General features: G+C 37.6%; 1 protein-coding gene across 2 annotated transcripts in view; it reads left to right on the top strand.

Moving 5' to 3' along the window:
* Positions 1–20,519, top strand: part of adcy8 (adenylate cyclase 8 (brain)) — an 84,109-nt gene that overhangs the window by 33,203 nt on the left and 30,387 nt on the right. For both annotated transcript variants that reach the window (XM_082173471.1, XM_082173472.1), the window contains 6 exons: positions 7,537–7,686; positions 9,108–9,238; positions 10,097–10,208; positions 17,238–17,365; positions 18,857–19,015; positions 19,270–19,540. In XM_082173471.1, the coding sequence (XP_082029597.1) occupies positions 7,537–7,686; positions 9,108–9,238; positions 10,097–10,208; positions 17,238–17,365; positions 18,857–19,015; positions 19,270–19,540 (951 nt within the window). The remainder of the gene's footprint in view (positions 1–7,536; positions 7,687–9,107; positions 9,239–10,096; positions 10,209–17,237; positions 17,366–18,856; positions 19,016–19,269; positions 19,541–20,519) is intronic.

The raw sequence follows: 20,519 nt of genomic DNA, 5'->3' as shown, positions 1-20,519 counted from the left end.
TTCACACCAGTGTTCTTCAAAATATATTATTTTGTGGTTTGGAACAACATGAGGATAAGTAAATGATGACCGTTTTTTTATTTTAGGAGAATTGTCCCTTTATACGTTGCTTTAATTGCATGGACACGGTTGCATATGCGTGTATATGCAGCTCAACAAAGCTTCGTTCTCTCTCTGTCAGATGCTAAAGAGATTCTGAATGACAAGATGACCTGAGGTCAGGCCAGTCCACTTCACACATGTAATCAGATCATATTGCATCTAAATTAAATCATAGTGACACTACAGTTATTCTGTGACATTCACCTGCACACACATGCTGCACAAAAACAACATGCTCTATACACCAAAACAAGCACACAGACGCACAAAACAAAGAAGAGACAGGAAGCTGTGTGAGTTAATTATAGGGGGTGCAAAGATTATTCACTGTCATTACAGCAGATACAGACTGACTGACAGACAGACAGACAGACAGAGTTGTTTAGTGTCCTTTCACATACAGATTCGGGCCAGATCCAGATGTCTATATGCAGATTCAGGTCAAAATAGCCAATCATCCCTAGCAAACCCCAAAATTTGTGTGTCCAAGCAGTGGTCGAAGATGCTGTGTGAGGTAGACTGTAAAAATAGCACGCGTGGGAGGGAGATATGGAGAAGGGCTCTCTGACTCACACACTTGTCTGCCAGCATCTCTTCGTTTCCCTCTCCTTCGCTCATACTGCAGGACGCGCTCTCACACACACACACACACACACCCTCAGACCTGACCGCACACCTGTTTCGGTGTTTAGCGCTACGTAAGTAGAATGCCGTCAATGGCTGGTAAGATGGACGTCCGTTGCTTTCTTGTGCTCTCTCTGGGTTTGTGGAAACTCCTGCAGGGTCTCCATCAATCATTTATAAGACACTTCACAAACTCCACCAGATCAATGTGAGAGTGTTGCGTGCAGTAGGGTGGATTGTGGATAGACAAAGTGCAGGGAGATGAGGGAGATGTGGGCCAGAAAAGTATTTCCTGCATTAAGAGCGAGAGGTTTTGAGTTCAAATCTTGCTTGACTGACAATAAACACAGACATGCACACACACACACACACACACACACACACACACACATTCTTGAATATGTGGTTTACGGGGACTCTCCATATAGGCGTAATGGTTTTTATATTGCACAAACCGTATATTCTATCCCCCTACTCTAACCCTACTCCTAAACATATCCCTCAAAGAAAACTTTCTGCATTTTTGCATCATCATTTAATATGATTTATAAGCTGTTTTCCTAATGGAGAACAAAAAATATCCTCGATGTTTAAGATTTTTTGGTATTTCCCTCCTTGTGGGGACATTTTCTTCCCATAACGTATGGATAACTGAACCACACACATATCTTTTTTTTTAATTGATTTAAAATTTAAAAATTTTATTTAAAATTGTCCCTTATGCTCACTAAGGCTGCATTTATTTGATCAGAAATACAGTAAAATCAGTAATATTAAAATAAATTAAATTAAAATAAATTAATTCAAAGAGTTTTATTCAGCAAGGACACATTAAGTTTATCAAAAATGATAGTACAGACATTTATAATTTTGCTAAATATTTCTGTTTCAAATAAGTGCTGTTCTGTTGAACTTTCTGTATTTCTGTTTCGGTAACTCACAGGTTACCACAATACATTAACATTGAGCAAAGGCAATGCTTTCAACATGGATAACAATAAGCAAATCATCATACTAGAAAGATTTCTGAAGGATCATGTGACACTGAAGAATGGAGGAATGATGCTGAAAATTCTGCTTTGCCATCACAGGAATAAATTACATTTATAGAGGTATTTGAATTGTAATAATAATATTTCACAATATTACCATTTGTACTGTATTTTTTAATCAAATAAATGCAGCCTTAGTGGAGCATAAGATACTTCTTTCAAAAACGTCTGTGTGTGTGTAATGACCCCAAAAGTATTTGGACACTAGCTTCATTAAAAATGTATACAAATGTTGAAGCAAGTTTTAGAATATAAATAGTAACAATTCAAAACAGAGACAGGAAGACACTTTCTGGTTGTCAAAAGTTGTGGATTATGGACAGTATTTTCTTATTATAATGATATATACCATTCTGCTATATGAACACCTGTGTGATTTTGAAGGGTATGATTTAGATTTTGAAAATAATGTTTCAGAAAAAGGGAAGTTAGTTCAGAAAAAAGCTCTATAGCATCATTTGTTTGCAGATACAAGTGTCCAAAATATAAGTCCAAATACAGTACCTTTTTTGGTGTCACTATATGAGTTAAAAGGTAGCATCTTTTGTTGCATTTCATTTTGTTGAACAGAGAGTGAAAGAGAAGTGGAGCATTGTTAGTGGGGGCGGCGCTCCATGCCCAAAATTGCTGCCCTATATATGCCATTGACTTGAGGGAAAGATGATACTTAATATAACAAAGTTTCGTTTGAGGGGAGGAATCAGAGTGAAATCACTTCAGACAGTTTGCTGCAGTGGCTGTTTTCAGCAAACATGAACTGAGATCACAAAAGCACAGATTAAAGGGATCGTTCACCCAAAAAAGTACTATCCCTTTAAGGAGGCAAAATTCATTGCAGACTTTTTAAGGGGGCTAAGAAGAAAATAAATGGCGTCTAGCAAAGCTTATACAGAGCAAACAACATATTTTGCTCATGTAGATTTTCACACATGTACAGTACAAACATCAATCACAGCGGGTCAATTAAATGTTTTTATGTCTGAGTGATTAATAATGTATTTTTCAATTTAGCATTTGAACTCTGACACCGTAGACTGTCCTGCCGTGTAATCGAAACCTTGAGAACAATCAGCTGCTGCTAACAATGATAGTGTAAAATTGTTCTGAGGTCAGTATTACTCTGTAGAAAGCAACATGGACAGGATTACTAGGTAACGGTCCAATGCATCAGGTTTGATTAGGGAAAATGTCTCCATAGCTTCCAGTGAGAAAGCTAGATTGTCCTGTTTTTAAATTCAACAGATGGCAGAAAGCCAGAATGGAAATGCAGTGGTGAGTTTTTTTGGCATTATAATAGACCTCAGAAGAGGAGATGACACGACAATGAGGCTGTTATGGATAGAATGCTGTTCAATATGAATCTAAATGCTGTCGTGTAATAATAATAATATTAAAAAAGATCAAAATACTGTTGTGTACCTTGGTATCAGTGAATAACCTTATAAAAAGACAATCAATTGCCAGTGAATAAAAACTCCAACATATTGGCCAGACTGTTTCACATCAAATTAAATATGGCATCTACTCTGAATAAAAATGAACAGGACACAAGAATAGTAGACCATTGCAACCGTTTAAAATAGATTGAGATTAACTCTGACCGCATCAGTGAAAAGTGCTATGAATGAAATATGTAAAACTACTGTAGGTAAGTAGTTATAGGTGCTGCTGTATAGCACTTAAAGGTCTGGGCTGTCAGAAGTAAAGGTTGTGGAGTTTAATCTCAGAGCTGCCAGAAGGTCACAGCGAGCGGCAGTGAAAATACAACTGTTCCCACAATGCTTTGCTCATCTGCCTTAAGATGCTCCATGGAGACTGGCTGCTGTACGTCACTTAAAAATACCCTAAATGTCAAATTTCAATTTCAAAGTTGATCATATGGGCATTGTACTGTTTCCGCTCGATGGTTGAATTATCAGTGGACAGCAGCCCATCTACTGGAAATCTCAGAGGCAGCATTTTACAACCGTAATCAACCCCAGTAATTAAATGGAGTGTTAATTAAATCTCAGTTCGGCTCCTCTGCGTGGCGAAGACTCTCTGGCTGGAGTACAATGTTGATATTAACAGTTTCATTAGATCTGTTGGTCTGGGGATGCTTTGCAGTTGTTTTGTTTTTTTTCTTCTCTCTTTAATTTGCTGCAGTCAATGAGAGTCAGTCACTCTTAACGATTTCTGCTGCATGCTGACGGATATCACTGTACTTTGCTGAGATAATTATGGTGTCAAAGGCTATAGTTAAAGTGCACTGTGTTTGTGTGTGCGTTTGAAGTATTCATTTAGAAGTCAGTGATTTAACAGATTTGTTCTGCAAATTCTTTTGCTGTATTTACACGCGATAGGAAATGTACAGTGGCCCCAAAGTGTGTTTTGATATTTAAGCCACAATGCATGAATTTCATTTCATAGATAAATGCCTCTATTTTCTGTAGAAGCCAGTTTTCATGTTTCCACTTTTATATCTCACAACTGGGACTGTTTCTCGCGGTTGCAACTTTATATCTTACGACTGTGACTTTATATCTTACAATTGGCCCATTTGTTCTCAGTTGCAATTATATTTCTCATATTATGAGACTAGTTGAGACTAGTTCTTATAACTGACATGTCTCACAATTGAAACCGTATATCTCTCAATTTTGACTTTATTTCTCATAATTGCAATTTTAGACCTCACAAAAGAAGGATAAGTTTAAAATACACTTTTTTCACTCTGAGGCAGAAACATGTTTCTACGTTCCCCTGAGAAACTTTGCATACGCTTGCTAAACCTTTGCGTTCCCTTGTAAAACTTTCAAAAAAAGAACTCAAAAGTATTGCGAGTGAATTGAAAGTTTCTCGGAGGAACCCAAACATTTTGCGAGCGAACGCAACGTTTCTCGGAGGACCGCAAAACATCTCGGATTTTTTGTCCCTTTAGGGGCTCCATACTTTTCAAAACATCTCTCATGTTTTAACTAGATTTATCGTTCAAAATGATGATGTTATAATTGTGACTCTTTCTGTTTGTCAAATGTTAATGGATCATGTCCATAATTAATATGAACTACACCTGTGGTTCAAGTACGAGTATGAACTGACTTTAAAGTGACATTGGGAAATTTACCTGTAGATAAATGTAAACCTAGAAAGCGTCACTTAACCATCTATTCATGTTTTCTACAGCTAAGAGCAATATTAAAAAAAAAAAACACGCACACAAAGACTCATATTCATTAGTCTGTCTGCTGTTCATGTTTCCGTATGTGGAGAGGCATTTGTACAATGTGAGATAATGTATTTTAAGGTCAGTGATTTGAATGGGGAAAGTCTGAAATAATGAGCATTCCTATTAAAACTGTCCACATCACTGATCTCTGTGTGTGTGTGTGTGTGTGTGTGTGTGTGTGTGTGTGTGTGTGTGTGCTCGTTATTTTATCTTATGAAGCACACACAATACTTAAGTGCGTGTGGGTTTTGTTTATGTTTGTAAATAGCATTTACAATTACAAACAACAATTAAAATTATTAGAAGTTATATTTACGTCAATTTGCATGCTAGCTTGATACTTGAATGTTGATAATGTTTACTGCATTGGTTCTGTGGTGTGTTTTTGTACATGCGTGCGTGTGTGTGTGCGTGCGTGCGTGCGTGTGTGTACTGGAGGGGTTGTTATTAATTAGGGTCCCTTTGCTTCGCTCTATCTGAAATGGCAGCCCTTTAATGCCCCCACGGGACAAAAATAAAAACCCAGAGTAATTGAAACTGTAAAGGATGGGGGGCTCGTTAATCAGTCATCAAATTTAGATTGCCAGGAGGGATGTGTCTAACTGAAGCAGACACACACACACATATGCACACACACACACACACACACACACACACACACACACACACACACACACACACACACACACACACAAACAAATGCCTATGAGGCTTTTGTAGTAATAGGTGCAAAGGCATGCTTAAACATGTTTTGCAGTGATTGTTTTAGAGTGTTAATGATTGCAGGTGGTTACATCATACTCTCTGGAGATTTTCACGACATGTTTGGTAAAGCATGTGTATTTTTGGATTCCTCTGAGAGGCATGACAGTATATGTTCCAAATGCGGTAAACTAACAGTGTTTGTTCTTATGTCTAAATATAAATATGTACCTTTGTGTGTGTAACTTTTTAACTTTTTGGGCTACTTTATTCCGGACAGACAAAGAGAGCGTGTCTGTTATGGTGTTGGTGTCTGTTTTGTCGTATCTAGTCTCAATATGAAGTCGAAACTTCTTGATTAGACACTGATTATACCTTGTAAATACAATAGTTTCACTCTGAGTCCTGGAAATGTCATAGCAGCCAGCCAGTCACATTGGACATTACAATTTTGATTTCATGTTTTATTTGGTGGCCCAACTGAGGTAAACAGCTTTCACACATCTGACAAATTTACAAACTTATCGCTGGTAGATATGAGATGCATTTGTTCTGATTGTAAAAATAAATTTATATTTATTAGAAAGTCAGTATATTTGATTTCTTATTGATTTCAGAGGGCTAACTGGTTCAATCCAGCAGTTTTTTTTGAGTGGATTTGGCATCTACCCTCAGTTTTCTCTCACCTCTGCGGCTCCCCCTGGTGGATGGGCTGCATGAGTCCTTTGTTTTGTTTGTTTGTTTTCTCTGAAGATGTGGTAAGCCAATCAGAAAATGGAAACCAATTGGAAATGCATGGTAGGAGAACAGCTTAGCTGATGCCTAAATGCTAGTTCATGTGCTAAAATATGTAAATCATTGGCAGTATGTGACTCCATGTTTTGTAAATGTGTTTCTGTTTGTTCTAATGTACTTGTGCAAAATATATTTAAGGAAGACAAAAAATCAGCTATGGCAAATCTGCATGGTTTTGACATATTTGTCATAAGAAAATCACAACGTGTCTGAATTTTAACAGTCATTAAATAAGTGGACCTGAAAAGCAAACACAAAAGGTTTTTAAAAACCACTTTGCTTTAGCTTTTAAATGAGTACATTTGAAATAATAGCATGCTTATTAACTGTAAAAAGTATTGTGCCTCCAGTATATGACTGACATTTATTAATTGCACATTAATCTGCATGTGTGTGTTTGTTTGTGAAATAAAGAGAAAGATGACATTTAGCTTCCATCTCATAGGGAATGGGATTACATTTAAATTAAAATAAGCAAGAATTTTTCTCTTGAATGCTTATGCTCAAGGTCTACAATTTACACTTGCCAAATGCCAAATGCAAGAAAAAATGGCTTTGGCAAACAAATAAAATTTACTTGGCAGTGGCTGGTATCTGTAAAATGAGGAAATATTCTTCACATTAAATTAAATGAATCTTAATCTAAATGAATCATCTTGCATATGCTGCAAGTGACACAATTACCCACCTACAATTACCTAGTACATCAGTAAAATGCAAGAAAAACAGAAAAATAATCCCAATTCTTTATGGCAAAAATATATTTTTAATACAAATGCACAATATTGTTTCATGGTTTCCTTTTTATGGCTGGAAAAGGGTCTCATTCACTCGTCATTGGCACATATACAAAAATCTTGATTTTGGACCTTGTTTATGCTGTTTTTTTGTTTGAATTTCAGATGTAAAATTCCACATACTGTCATACAGCAGCTGATGAATGGATGTAGTTAAGTTGTATCTATGTGTAGTTTGACCTGCAGTTAATTTCTTAAGGTCAGTAATATTCTCTGTTTTTGTCTTCTCTCTCTCTCTCTCTCTCTCTCTCTCCAGCTGTTAGCTCAGGTGCTGCTGTTCTTATGCATAAACACTGCAGGGATGTTTATCAGCTACCTGTCAGACCGCGCCCAGCGACAGGCCTTTCTGGAGACACGCAGGTGCATCGAGGCACGTCTCCGCCTAGAGACGGAGAACCAGCGACAGGTTAGTGTTCGTCACAAACTTCAGAAGTTTCCTTCACACACCCCATGACACATGCAAAAACGTGTTTGTGGCCAGAGTGTTTATTAGTGTTAATTTATTCCTGTGATGCAAAGCGGATTTCTATTTTATTTTGCATCATTACTCCAGTCTTCAGTGTCACATGATCCTTCAGAAATCATTCGAAAATGCTGATTTGGTGCTCAAGAAACATTTATTCAATTTTTATTGTCCCTTTTTTTCAATTTAACATGTCCTTGCTGAATAGAAGTATAATTTTTTTTTTTTTTTTTTTTTACGGACCCCAAACTTTTAAAAGCATACATGCAAGTGCACACACACTCACGTGCATACGTAATGTTGCTACTGTATATCACACACCTTTTCCAGCAATGAGCCCCAGTGGGTGAGAGTAATTGATTTGAAGATGAGAACAGCATCTCATGGGGACAGAAGGCTAGTGTAGAAAGGTTCCAAGTCTCACTCCATCTCCTCCCCCCATCTCTTGCTCTGAGAGCTCTCCGGCTGTTTGCTGAAGTGGGTTTTATTTGCCAGTTAAGTGGAGCCCATACTGGTACTAGTGTGTGTGAGTGTGTGAGTGTGTGTACGCTTACTCTTCGTTTGTACGTCCATCTCTCCATATTTCCCCTGCTTTTAGCCCAGCCAGTGGTGAGCACAAACCTCTGGCTTGTTTATTTCATATTTGCAGTACAAGCTCTTTATCCATGCAGCGACACAAAGGACAATTAAAGCTGAGGTGTGTCATTGTTTTCTATTTGAAAATGCTTTCTCCTACCTCAGCTTAGTATGGCAAGGCAGATGCAAGTTAAATTTCCCCTGAAAAGTGTAAACGCTCTCATTCTGTTTGTTTAAGCATCTGACCAGCCCACGATTGGCAATATTGGCTCAACCAATTGCTTTTGATGATGCAGGAATAACGCACTTTGGCTTTAATATACTGTATATGGCAGATATATGTCCCTTGCAGTGTTTTGCTAAAGCATTCAGACTCTTTATACTCACATTGTACTAAATAATAAATGTATTTCTGTTTTTTTGGGGGAAATAATGTTAGAGAATAAACTGTTATGCGTTCATATTTAGCCCTGTGTGCTGGACGCTTGGGGATATTTGATTGACGTGTGAACCATTAAGGAAACTAGAACTGGATAAAAATTACTTGAAGCTGTAATTGCAGTAAAAGGAAACTGTATCATATAATAATGTTTGGGATTAAATAATACTGCAAAACAGTCATAATGAAATTCTACCCTGTCGTTTGTAACGTAATGTAAAGGTTAGACTGCCGAGCTAGTTAAATTGGTGAACTGGTTGAAACTCTTTTATGTGTAAGTGTGCATTCAGTGGCTAACTGATTTAAGTCCGTGTTTAATAAAGTGCTTTACCCACACTGCACCTGTTAGGAACGTCTGGTGCTGTCGGTGCTGCCACGCTTTGTAGTGCTGGAGATGATTAACGACATGACCAACGTGGAGGACGAGAACCTACAGCACCAGTTTCACCGTATCTACATTCACCGCTATGAGAACGTGAGGTAATTTCTTCCATTTTGGTACAGTGGTTGCGAAAAGAATAGAAGAGAATCAAATGGAATTGAATCAGTCATCTGCCGTTAAGGCTCAGTCGCCCACCATTACGGCTCAGTCACCCACCGTTATGGCTCAGTCATCCTTGATTTATAGCTGAGTCACTCTCTTTTATAACCCAAACAAGTAGCCTGTTGCAGCACAGTCAGTCACAGTATGAGCACCAAATTGGCTCTGACTGGTCCCAAAAAATGGCCAAATCGAGCCAAACTGAAGCCATTTGACCATTTTCACTGGCTTACCCTTACTTATATAAGGTATGAATGAATGAATGAATGAATGAGGCATTTATATAGCGCTTTCATATGTACTACTGTACACCCTAAGCGCTTTAGAATCATATCAGGGGATTTCTCCTCAACCACCACCAGTGGAAGGTATAAATGTTAAATATTCCATCAATAAAAAAGCTGTATTTTTAAAAGCTGTTACATCTGTCTTCAGTGTCACATTTTGATTTGATATGGTGCTCAAGAAACATTTCTTATTTTTGTCAAAGTTGAACACCATGTCTATACTGTCACTTTTGATCAATTTGATGCATCCTTGCTGAATAAAGGTATACATTTATTTTAAAAAAAACATGCAAATCTTACTGACCCCAAACTTTTAAAAGGCAGTGTTGCTTGCATAGCCAGTATTTCTAAACTTATTAGTACAATTCTCTTGTATATTTATGAAGTTTTGCCTGTTTTCTCACTTTAAAATATTGCAATCAGCCTGTTTACTGATTGATTGAAGTATTTCAGTCTGGGAAAGATGTTGTGATTTTTCAGCTGATCTGTTTGCATGTGTGTTTTATGCAGTATTCTCTTTGCTGATGTGAAGGGCTTCACCAATCTTTCCACCACACTCTCCGCTCAGGAACTTGTCCGGATGCTCAACGAACTCTTTGCACGCTTTGACCGACTGGCACACGTAAGTGACCTAACACACATACACGACACACAGATGTAAGCCATATCACAGCACCATTCAGGGTATATAGCAACATGTAATAGTCCTTGAAATAGCAGTTGGCAATGAATTAAGGCATGTTGTTACTTGCCTTATATCTTCCGATATCACAATTATCCTCTGGCTTATGTGTATTTGATATTGTTTGTTTGATATCCAAGTGTTGGCATGACATGCTGGTGGTTCTGGAAGCACTTGACCTTGACATTGAAGTCAATTAGTACATTAAGGTTGAGGAGGTATTCTGTTTAGGTGTGTTACACGTATCTCATGTTTGCATTGCATTAATTTCAGAGCTCATATTAACAGGTGCTGAGCATGTTTTGTGAATCATAATTTGAATGGAAAATATAGTGAAAATTATAGAGACCAAATCCTTTATCGAGCCATTTCAGACACTGTGAGAAAAGAGGTGATTTGCAATGAATATTATGAGAAAATTAAACAGTTTTTTGACCTTGGGTGTATGTAAACCCAACACAATCTCATAGCAATTTGTAACTATTTTACGGTATGTTTAATTGGTGGCTAATTCGTTCGAATCTTTATGATCTAATGTCTGTTTAAAGCCCAGTGACGGGTAAGTTTAGGAGCGGATTATGGGTGGTCCTTCATAATGACTTTCCTTTAAAAATCGTACGTTTTTGTACGATTCATATAGTATGGATTCATACGAAATCGCCACCTCATAAAGTAGTTATGTTTTCCCATGAGATCAGGTTGGTAAACCTGTTGAAGGAAATCTCCAAAACCTAATTGGCCTCCAATTAGGAACCTTTAAAAGTATAATAGGAGCAGTTTAATCAACACAGTCTTTTGTAATATATAATTGTTTAAAGCATAGAAACGGAGTGAAATACTCAACACTGTTTGAAAAAGATGTTTGTCAGACTTAATGGAAGTCAAACAGCATTTTCTATTCTGTTCTGTTGACTGAATTCAGATGATTTGAACATTTAATAGCTATTCCTTGAGGTTCTGTGTATAAGAATTATCATTTGGATGTGTATCAATTCTTATGTGTATTAGATTTCATGACAATCAAGATTGTAATAATTATCAATGACCCTCTACTGAAAGCCATTTTAATTTATGGCATTGTTAAATTAAATACTCAGACAAATTCACTGGTTGATCAACTTTTGCACATTTCAGCCCAAAAACTTGTTCAGAAACTTGCATCTTATTATGACTTAAAAAGTCATACCGGTTTAGAATGTTAAAATAGAACATCTTAAGTCCTTGTCATTCAACACACTACCTTTCTATGTAAATGATCATTATTTTAGTGCAAGTAAACACAAGTCAGTGCTTTATTTACACAACTGTTTACCTCGAAAATTGCAGTTAGACTGCTGCTTTGCTTGAACATATCGGATGCAGAATGTATGTGAAACTAAGAGAGTGTTATGTTTGTGTGCCAAGGGCAGTGGCAGAGTATCTTGGCTTGGCGTTTATAGTGGCACCAGATAAGCTGAGTTCAGTCAGAGTTAAGAGGCTGAAATGTGTGACGGCTCACCCTCCTTTCATGTCCTGCAGTGCACTGATGTGCTAAATTGCTGTTGCAAAAGTCAAATAAATAAAAACATTGTGACCCTGTCCCCACCTTAATAACACTGATATATGAGTGTGTGTGTGTGCGTGTGTGCGTTTGCACAAGGGTGTATGTTTGTTGACGGCTAGTGCAAATCTTGATAGCTGCCCTTGGAAGAAAGAACAACATTACTTGCAGACGTATACATGTGCAGATTGATTTTGTATTTTTAACAAATGTGTTTTTTGTTCTGTTGTTCAGGGGGAGGGAATAAGTGCATTATGAAGAATATTAAACTCCATCCTCATGCTGCTACTCTCCAATAATCTTATTCATGAGTCAGTACAATAATCATTGAAGATCAACCAACCATAAAGTGGCTTGCTGATGCATAATGCAGATATTAAAATGTGGCATATGTGTGCTTGCAGATGGTTGTATCAGTATGTCATATTTAAATATCCTTGTGTCCTTGTGCGTTTGTGTGAATTTGCAGTCACACTCATGCGAGCAGGCCTGGTGTTGTATTAAATTCTGCAGCAGTGTTTATCTTGATGAGCAGTGTTCATTTTCTCTCCCGATGGCAATGTTTACTCAGAAATGGCACATGTGCGTGGTTAGTGCTGTACTGGTTAACTAGGCGGTTGTGCTGTCTGTCACAACATTTTCAGACATAATGTTTTTGATTGCTTGCGTCGTGCCACATCCTGAAAACACTTTGAAGATCCTGTCATACAGTAGCTTTATCTTCCACAAATCTGTCTCACTCTCTTTCTGTCTGTCTCTCCCTGGCTCGCTCTTTCTCCTACGCCCTCACGCTGCCGGATGGGAAATGTGCATAAACCCGTCTCATTACTTGAAGTACTGTATTATCTAAGCGTGTAATATATGCAGAAACATGGAATTACTTGGTAATCCCTTAACAAAAGTTGGCATATTTTTTTAGACGTACAGTTTAAATAAAATGTTTTTGTGGACATATACCAGTGGGGATTTTTTTAAGACTGCAAGGGAAGCTCGGCTTCCCCTATAATGTCAAAAAATGTATGGTCAAATATGTACTATTGTGTTAACATTTTATTGACTAAAAATGCGTTAGAAAACGTTCATCTCAAAGACGAGTTCGTTCAGAATAGCAGGTTGGCTGACTTGATTTCCTTCTCATACATTCACGTAGCGTCACAGTGCATTTCCCTGTTGAAGCCCAGCATCCATTGACTTCAATGGGGCTGCTTTGAACAGTTTCTTTCAGTGCTTCAAAACTAGACGGTCATTGGATAAATGCTGCGATTATGTCCCGCCCACGGACGCTCAGCGTCTCTGAGGGTGAATGGAGGAGTGGGCTGGCCTGGACTCCGGGCTTCTGCGTGATGATTGGAGGGTCTGTTGAAAGACTGCATCTCCTTTTGATTGACAGCGATTTCATACAATAAAAAGTCGCTGATGCTGAAGCTATTCGGGTTCAGTCCCATCGCGGATTTTTCAAGTGTAGTGGAAAGACAGACTGCTGCAACCTATTTCTTGGTATTTGCTTGTCGAAATTGCTAGCCAATTTTCATAATACATTTCACACAATTATACATTTATACCTTTATTATATTATTACTTTTATATTATTATTAGTAGTAATAATTAAAAAATTATTATTAAAATTATTTAAAAATATATAATTATTAGTAGTTGTATTATTATACTTTATTATATTATTATTTGTACCTTTATTATATTATTACATTTATACAATTATATTTAACTTTGCTGGCCATTGAGAGGACACTGGTCAAGTCACTGGAAAAGACGCCTAGTTATTCGACAGGGTCACAGAGCATTTTCTTGAAAAGGAACGTAGAATTTATATATAAATAAAAGTTTATGATATAGGCCGAAAATGAGCTTCCCCTCTTTGAAAGACCAGCAGCCGCCAATGACATATACCCTGGTAATACCCTGATATTCATGGAAGTACATTGGATCATGTTATCAGTATTCCATAGGAAACAAATCCATGACTTGATGTTGCTTACACAGGAACCTATTAATATGACTACGGTAATCATTGACTACTATGGTACACTACCGTTCAAAAGTTTGGGGTCAGTGAGATTGTTTTTTCCAGGAATTAATAAATTCATTCAGCAAGGGTGTATTAAATTGGTCAAAAGTGACAGTAAAATCATTTATAATGTTTAAAATATTTTATTTCAAATAAATGCTGTTCTTTTGATCCTGAAAAAAAATATCATGATATCCACAAAAATATTTAACTATTATATATAAATATAAACTGTTTTTAACATTAATAATAAGAAATGTTTCTTTAGCAAATAGAAAAATTATTTTAAATTGTAATATTTCACAATATTTCTGTTTTTACTATATTTTTTATCAAATAAATTCAACCCTGGTGAACACAAGAGACTTCTTTTAAAAACATTAAAAAAATCTTAGGCTACTGACCCTAACATTTTTAACAGTTGTGTACAGTATATAAAAATACCATGGTATTACCATCTTATTGTACACCTTTACTGTACCATTTTTGAAAAAAAAATTTTGAAAGGCTCAATGCAACTAAGAGCAAGTTTTTCCACTGTAATTCTGCAGGAAGTTTAATTTAATGGTTTATTTATTGGCATCATGCTGTTATGTTGATGTTTAGAGTATGGAGCGTATTGTTACACTAGCATTTAATGCTAGTCTCTATGTTAAAGGGCCCCTATTATGCTATTTTAAAGTATCCTAATGTTGTTGTGGAGTCTCCTACAACATGTTTACATGCATCAAAGGTAAAAAAAAACGGTTTAATTTTCTCATAATATACATTTGCACATCATCACATTTTCAATGATTCTCAAACGACTCGTGAGATGAATCAATCTCTCTAAATCCCTCCTTTCTGCGAGCTACTCTGCTCTGATTGGCCAGACAGCTCAGTCTGTTGTGATTGGCCTACCGTGTAAGGCGCGTCGAAAACAAAAAATGCCTATTGCCATAACGTCAGCTGTCCTGAGGCTTCCTACACTGTAAACTAAACCCATAACGAACAATGATGTCGATTTGACCATATCAATGCGAGCGTGAGTCCGATGACGAAACATTGGAAGAACTAGTTATTCAACCCGAACCTCCATCGCAAGGACGTCTAGAACAGGACTCAGTGTTTCTTAGTGTTTCTCAGTGATACACTACTCAGTTTGAGGTACATTATGAGATGTTGCAACTGTAATTCCTCACCATCAGCATTAACAAGTGCATGTCCATCAACAAACCGATTATTTTACTTGTGCTAATTTATTTACTGAGTATTTTTCTAATATATTGTGGTGAATACGTGGGAAACTGTATCAATAACAGTGCATGTATGCAATGTATACATTAGCCGAGCTCTAGCGTGAATGATCTGATGTAACATAAACGTTGGTATAAAAAAATATTTCCTCAAAGTAGTGAGAATGAAAGACAATCTGCATTAATAGACATCTAATTACCTAATAGTTATAGGTAATAGTGGTCCACAACTGATTAGCAGAAGTATTTTAGTAAGACAGTGATAACATGAGTTAGCCAGTTAGCAGGAGACCTACACAATATAAAACTCAAAACTAAGTATTTTGAACACCATCTTTCAAGAGTAAAAACGGTTTGCGAATCCTGCATTGAACTCCGAGATTTGAGAAGCAGTCGTAAGTAAAATAAAGGGAACACAGCAAAAGTTTAGGATTTTACTGCTGTGATATTGTGGTAAAGATGAATTTTAACCACTGATTCTTCACACTCGTCCTTGGGCAGTGAAAAAACACTCACATTATAGAGAACAGCGTCTTCTCAACATGATGCTATCCAGTATCCACAGGAATCAGCTGCTGGTTTGAGGTTTAAGTTTTCCCTGGTGTCTGCGCGTGCAATAAGTGGGCGGGCAATATACTAATGTTTCGTCTTGACGTCACGACGAAACGCTATGACTCGTTTGAAAAATTATTAATTTAATTGACTCAGAGTCGACTCTTACTGTACGTTCACACCGCCGCCGACTTGAGCTGCAAAGAAGCTCTGGCCGCCCTGTCAAGGACGCTTGTCAAAAACGTACGGGGAAGCTTGTTGACGCTTTGGCCGCTCTGAAGTCTGTGTCACACCATGAAATGTAAACAGAAAAAAAAAAAACAAGCAATACATTGACACTAGGAACCTTATATAATGACAGCATTTTTATAACCGATTTGGTCGGGAAAAAAATATTTGATTAATATGCGTGAGGGAGAGAGAGCAAGACATATTGTTTGAAGACGTTGAAGGTGAGTGCGCGCGCGCGGCCGGGGCTCTCTCTCTTTTGTAACTGGTCCCTATATGAAAATAACGTCATATCATAAATGATAGGAAACCCAGCAACAGTGATTATCAGTTTCTCCTCCATTTTCTCGGAACTAATGTTTTGGTAGGAACGAAAGTTTACATCGTATGTTTCTCCGGAATCAGCCAGCGCGAAGGACGTCTATATTCCGATTGGTTGCTGGCGTTTGCCGCTGCTTGCCGCTGAACCGCGTCATAGCTCATTACCATAAAGTTGAGCTTCTTTCAACTTTCAGATTGACGCTCAAAACGCCCAAAACGCGACGCCGATGGATTTGACGCTCCTTGCAGCTGAGAGAAGCCAGCTTCCATTGAAAATGAATGACTTCCGGTAACTTTGGAAGCTCAAGTCGGCGGCGGTGTGAACGCACAGTTACTTTTGAAAGATAATAACTTTATATACGGTGCACTTTCAGATTTAAAACTTTGCAGGATGTTTTCATTCACTTAGAGCTATGTTAAACACTACATGAAAGGTCATTTTCAAAAATCCATAGGGGCCCTTTAATATCCATTAAATTGGCCCACGGTTCGGTATTGATTATGTAAAAGACATTTGCTTAGCCTGCAGATTAGCACTAGTGCTTCAAACCTGTTATTATGAGTCAGTCCAGAGCTAATCAAGCTGTAGGTGTTGCTTTTAGCGATTGACAAATGACAGTTAAGGGCGTAACGGCTCTTTGTTTCCATACAGCCGTTTACTGAGCTGTGAAAAAATTTTAATACAGCAGTAGACATGAGTAATGGATCTCAGAGAGACCGAATGAATGAATTGGCGGTCTTATAATTACCACCCTCTCTGAGTTCTACACAAAAACCTGTTAGGGTGAGAGATAACTAAAACAGATAGAGACTGCAGTGGAAATTACAGGGTGATTGCAGTTATAATTGCTTGAACCCTCATACATCCCTCTCATATGCACACAATGTAAGGGAAACTGTGACATTGCTACCTTAAGCAGCTATTTCTACCTGACCTGACCCTTAAAAATTACTTTTATTGGGATAACCTAATGTAGTCCGATTGATTCAGTCATATTACATTAAAAAAATTCTGTCAACAGTTTGACATCATTAAATGTGAAAATGTCTTTTTCTTTTCTCCTCAGGAGCATCATTGTCTGAGGATCAAGATACTGGGGGATTGTTATTATTGTGTTTCTGGCCTTCCCGAGCCTCGACCGGATCATGCTCATTGCTGTGTTGAGATGGGCCTCAGCATGATCAAAACCATCAGGTAACTGTAAAACATTTCATGTTTTAAACTGCCAGCCAACACAAAATTAATGATTCAACATTGCAGGATTGCAAGGTTTTATTGCTACCTATAGACACAAATGAGACAAGTATTGACATAAAAGAAGAATATAGGCAAGAATATATCTAGCCCAGTACTAGGAAGACAATTCACACAAAACTAAATTTTGACATCATTTACTAACCATCTTGTTGTTTTAAAAAAGAATTTTGGGAACACAATTTTTTTTAAAGAATTTCCATGCCGTTCTTTTTATTTAATATAAATGATTAAGGAATGGTTTATTCAAGCTCCAAAATGACACACACACACACGCTTTCTAAAAGTGATTCATATGACTCATGCACTATATTTCACAGCCAACTTTTTGTGGTGAAATTATAGAAATTTAAGTCAATATTCACTGATTTTCATCCAACTTGACATCCACAATATTGAAGCTGTCCTTATTAACAAGAAAAGTAATGATGCCCACTTTGTAAATAAATCAAATCATTCTATTGAGTCTGATCATGTCAATTAATCAATTGATCCAGTTCACAAAGCTTGTCTGAATGATTCCAATCACTGACTGTATAATCACAGTGGTAAACTGCCCACTGGAGCAGAAGATTGTCAGTGAATAATGACTTTAACTTCTGTTTCTGTTTGTCACACACAAAGCTTTTATATTGCTTCAGAAGCTGTCAAAGGCACATTGTTAGTATGAGCTGACTTTTTAATGATACATTTATAGATCTGTAATTTTTGAAGCTTGACAACTCCAGTCCCTTACTATTCACAACAACCAACTATTTACTTAATTTTATTTTAATTCTCCATTTTGTGTTCCACTGAGGAAAGTTATAGAGATTGGTGACGACAAGGGTGCAAGTAAATAATGACAGAATTTTCATTTTTAAAGTATTCTTTTAAAAGGGATCTTATTTTCTATGTTTCTTTGCCAATTTAGGCAAAGGAACTGTTAATATATACTCACAGGTTGCATTTGGTTTAGTCTGTATTACATATTATTAATAGGTTTATTTCAAAGCACTGGAAGTCTATGGTATGTCCGTAGCAAGGAAAAGTGAATGAGTGAATGACAGAGAGAAAGAGGCCACTAGGCCAGTCCTTTTGACCCTTAATAGAGGCTAGATAGCAGATGAGAGGCCCTTGTTCAGCAGGTGTGTATTTGTGTGCTGCACTAACAGTCAGATATCACATCACTCACACTACCACTCAACACACACACAGCAGTGACAGTGTGACCTCGATTCCGCTTTTTATAAACAGCCACTTACTTCTGCCTGTTACCCCGTTCAGGAGTAATAGTATGATGTGTATTTTAAAATATACTATAAACCCTATAAAACCCAGTGTTCTTGTCCCAGTGAGTTCTCTAGCTCAACAGTTGTTTAGTGTCACCATTAGAGAACTGCCTATATAACAGAACCTATCCATCCTAACCTTTTCTATTTGGATGTTTAGGTATGTGCGCTCACGTACGAAGCATGACATAGACATGCGCATTGGCATCCACTCTGGCTCGGTTTTGTGTGGAGTTCTCGGTTTGCGGAAATGGCAGTTTGACGTCTGGTCTTGGGATGTCGACATAGCCAACAAACTGGAGTCAGGGGGAATACCTGGGTAAGATACACACATGTGCACACAGAACCTCTCTTTGGTGATTAAATGTAAGGGAAGTACAGTAGGATTATCAATTTGCCCGTTCACTTTGCACGTTCGACCATGATGGAAAAGAGAGATTTTATCTACACCACCCCCTTCTTGTGTAATGGTGTGGGAGGAAATTAATTGAGTTTCTGTTTATTCTCATTTTAAAAAAGGTGTCGTGCTTTGGATGTGTGAGATGAATCTGTAGTTAATTTCGACCCCTTCAGGAGGATCCACATCTCTAAAGCGGCTCTAGACTGCCTGAACGGTGATTACGAGGTGGAGGAGGGTCACGGTAAGGACCGCAATGACTTCCTGCGCAGGCATAACATCGAGACATTCCTGATCAAGCAGCCAGAGGAGAGCTTGCTCACACTGCCTGAGGACATCATGAGAGATTCCACCAACCAATCAGATCACAGAACCTCCAACACTTCCTTCACGGAGGGAACATGGAGCCCTGAACTTCCCTTCCATAACATAGTGGGCAAACAGAATGTGAGTGCAATACACACACAAGCAAACAACCACACATTAACTGGCATAGTTTAGAAAACGCATATGCGATTCTGAACCTCAAACGCAGCTGGCAAATGGTGCTAAGGCTCTGTATCTGTTCACTGCACCTGTCTTTGAGTTCAGTGTCAGTTCCTGATTTATTTCCACATCTCTCCTTTTTCTTTCTTGTTCCTCTTGCATGCATATATATATATATATATATATATATTTATTTATTTATTTATTTATTAATTTTTTTGGATGGTTGTGTGTAGATGCTTTGTAGTTTACATAGTGATCTGATCTGTAAGGGCATATGTAATGGGCCATACACAAATAATGTTTTTTTGCATTCCATTGTGCTGCTTTTCCATAGGTTTTCTACGTAAACTAACTAGACGGACATATTTGACCATTGCACTTGTATCTCTAGCATAAAAATATATTTTTAGTTTAGGAACAGCATTCTAAAAATGCTGCACTTAAGTTAAAAGACGTTTTAAAAAAACATGTCTTGTGTCCCTGCAAAGATGTATTGTGTGTGTATGGCCCCTAACTGTTCTTCTTTACATGAAGATTCTGATTTAAGGTTTTAGATGTTTTTTCAGGGCTGTAGACCATTGTTTGTTGAATGTTTTAAGGGCTGTAGGACTACAGTGTTCTAGGAGTTTCCAAAAGTTTTAATGTAGGGGAAATTTTATAGAGTGTTCTCAAAGCTGTAGGTAGTGTCAGTATTCTATGGGGTTCTCAAAGTTGTAGTCTAGGGACAATGTTTTTGAGTGTATCTTGTTCTTGTGGATTCTCAAGACTTTAGGGCAGGGACAGAGATCTGGAGGGTTCTCAAGGCTGTGAGAGGGAGACAATTCCAGCTGCTTGTCAAACTTGTCGTCTAGCTGATTCACAAAGATGCAGGGAAGGGACATTGTTTTGAGTGTTCTCAGGGCTCTAGGGTAAGGACAGTGTTTCAAAGGGGCTATCA

The sequence above is a fragment of the Leuciscus leuciscus genome (genome assembly GCF_965113295.1).
Source record: "Leuciscus leuciscus genome assembly, chromosome: 6".
In the NCBI taxonomy this organism is placed as follows: Eukaryota; Metazoa; Chordata; class Actinopteri; order Cypriniformes; family Leuciscidae; genus Leuciscus; species Leuciscus leuciscus.
Note: the sequence above shows the minus strand (reverse complement) of the source record. Positions and strands in the feature narration are given on the sequence as shown.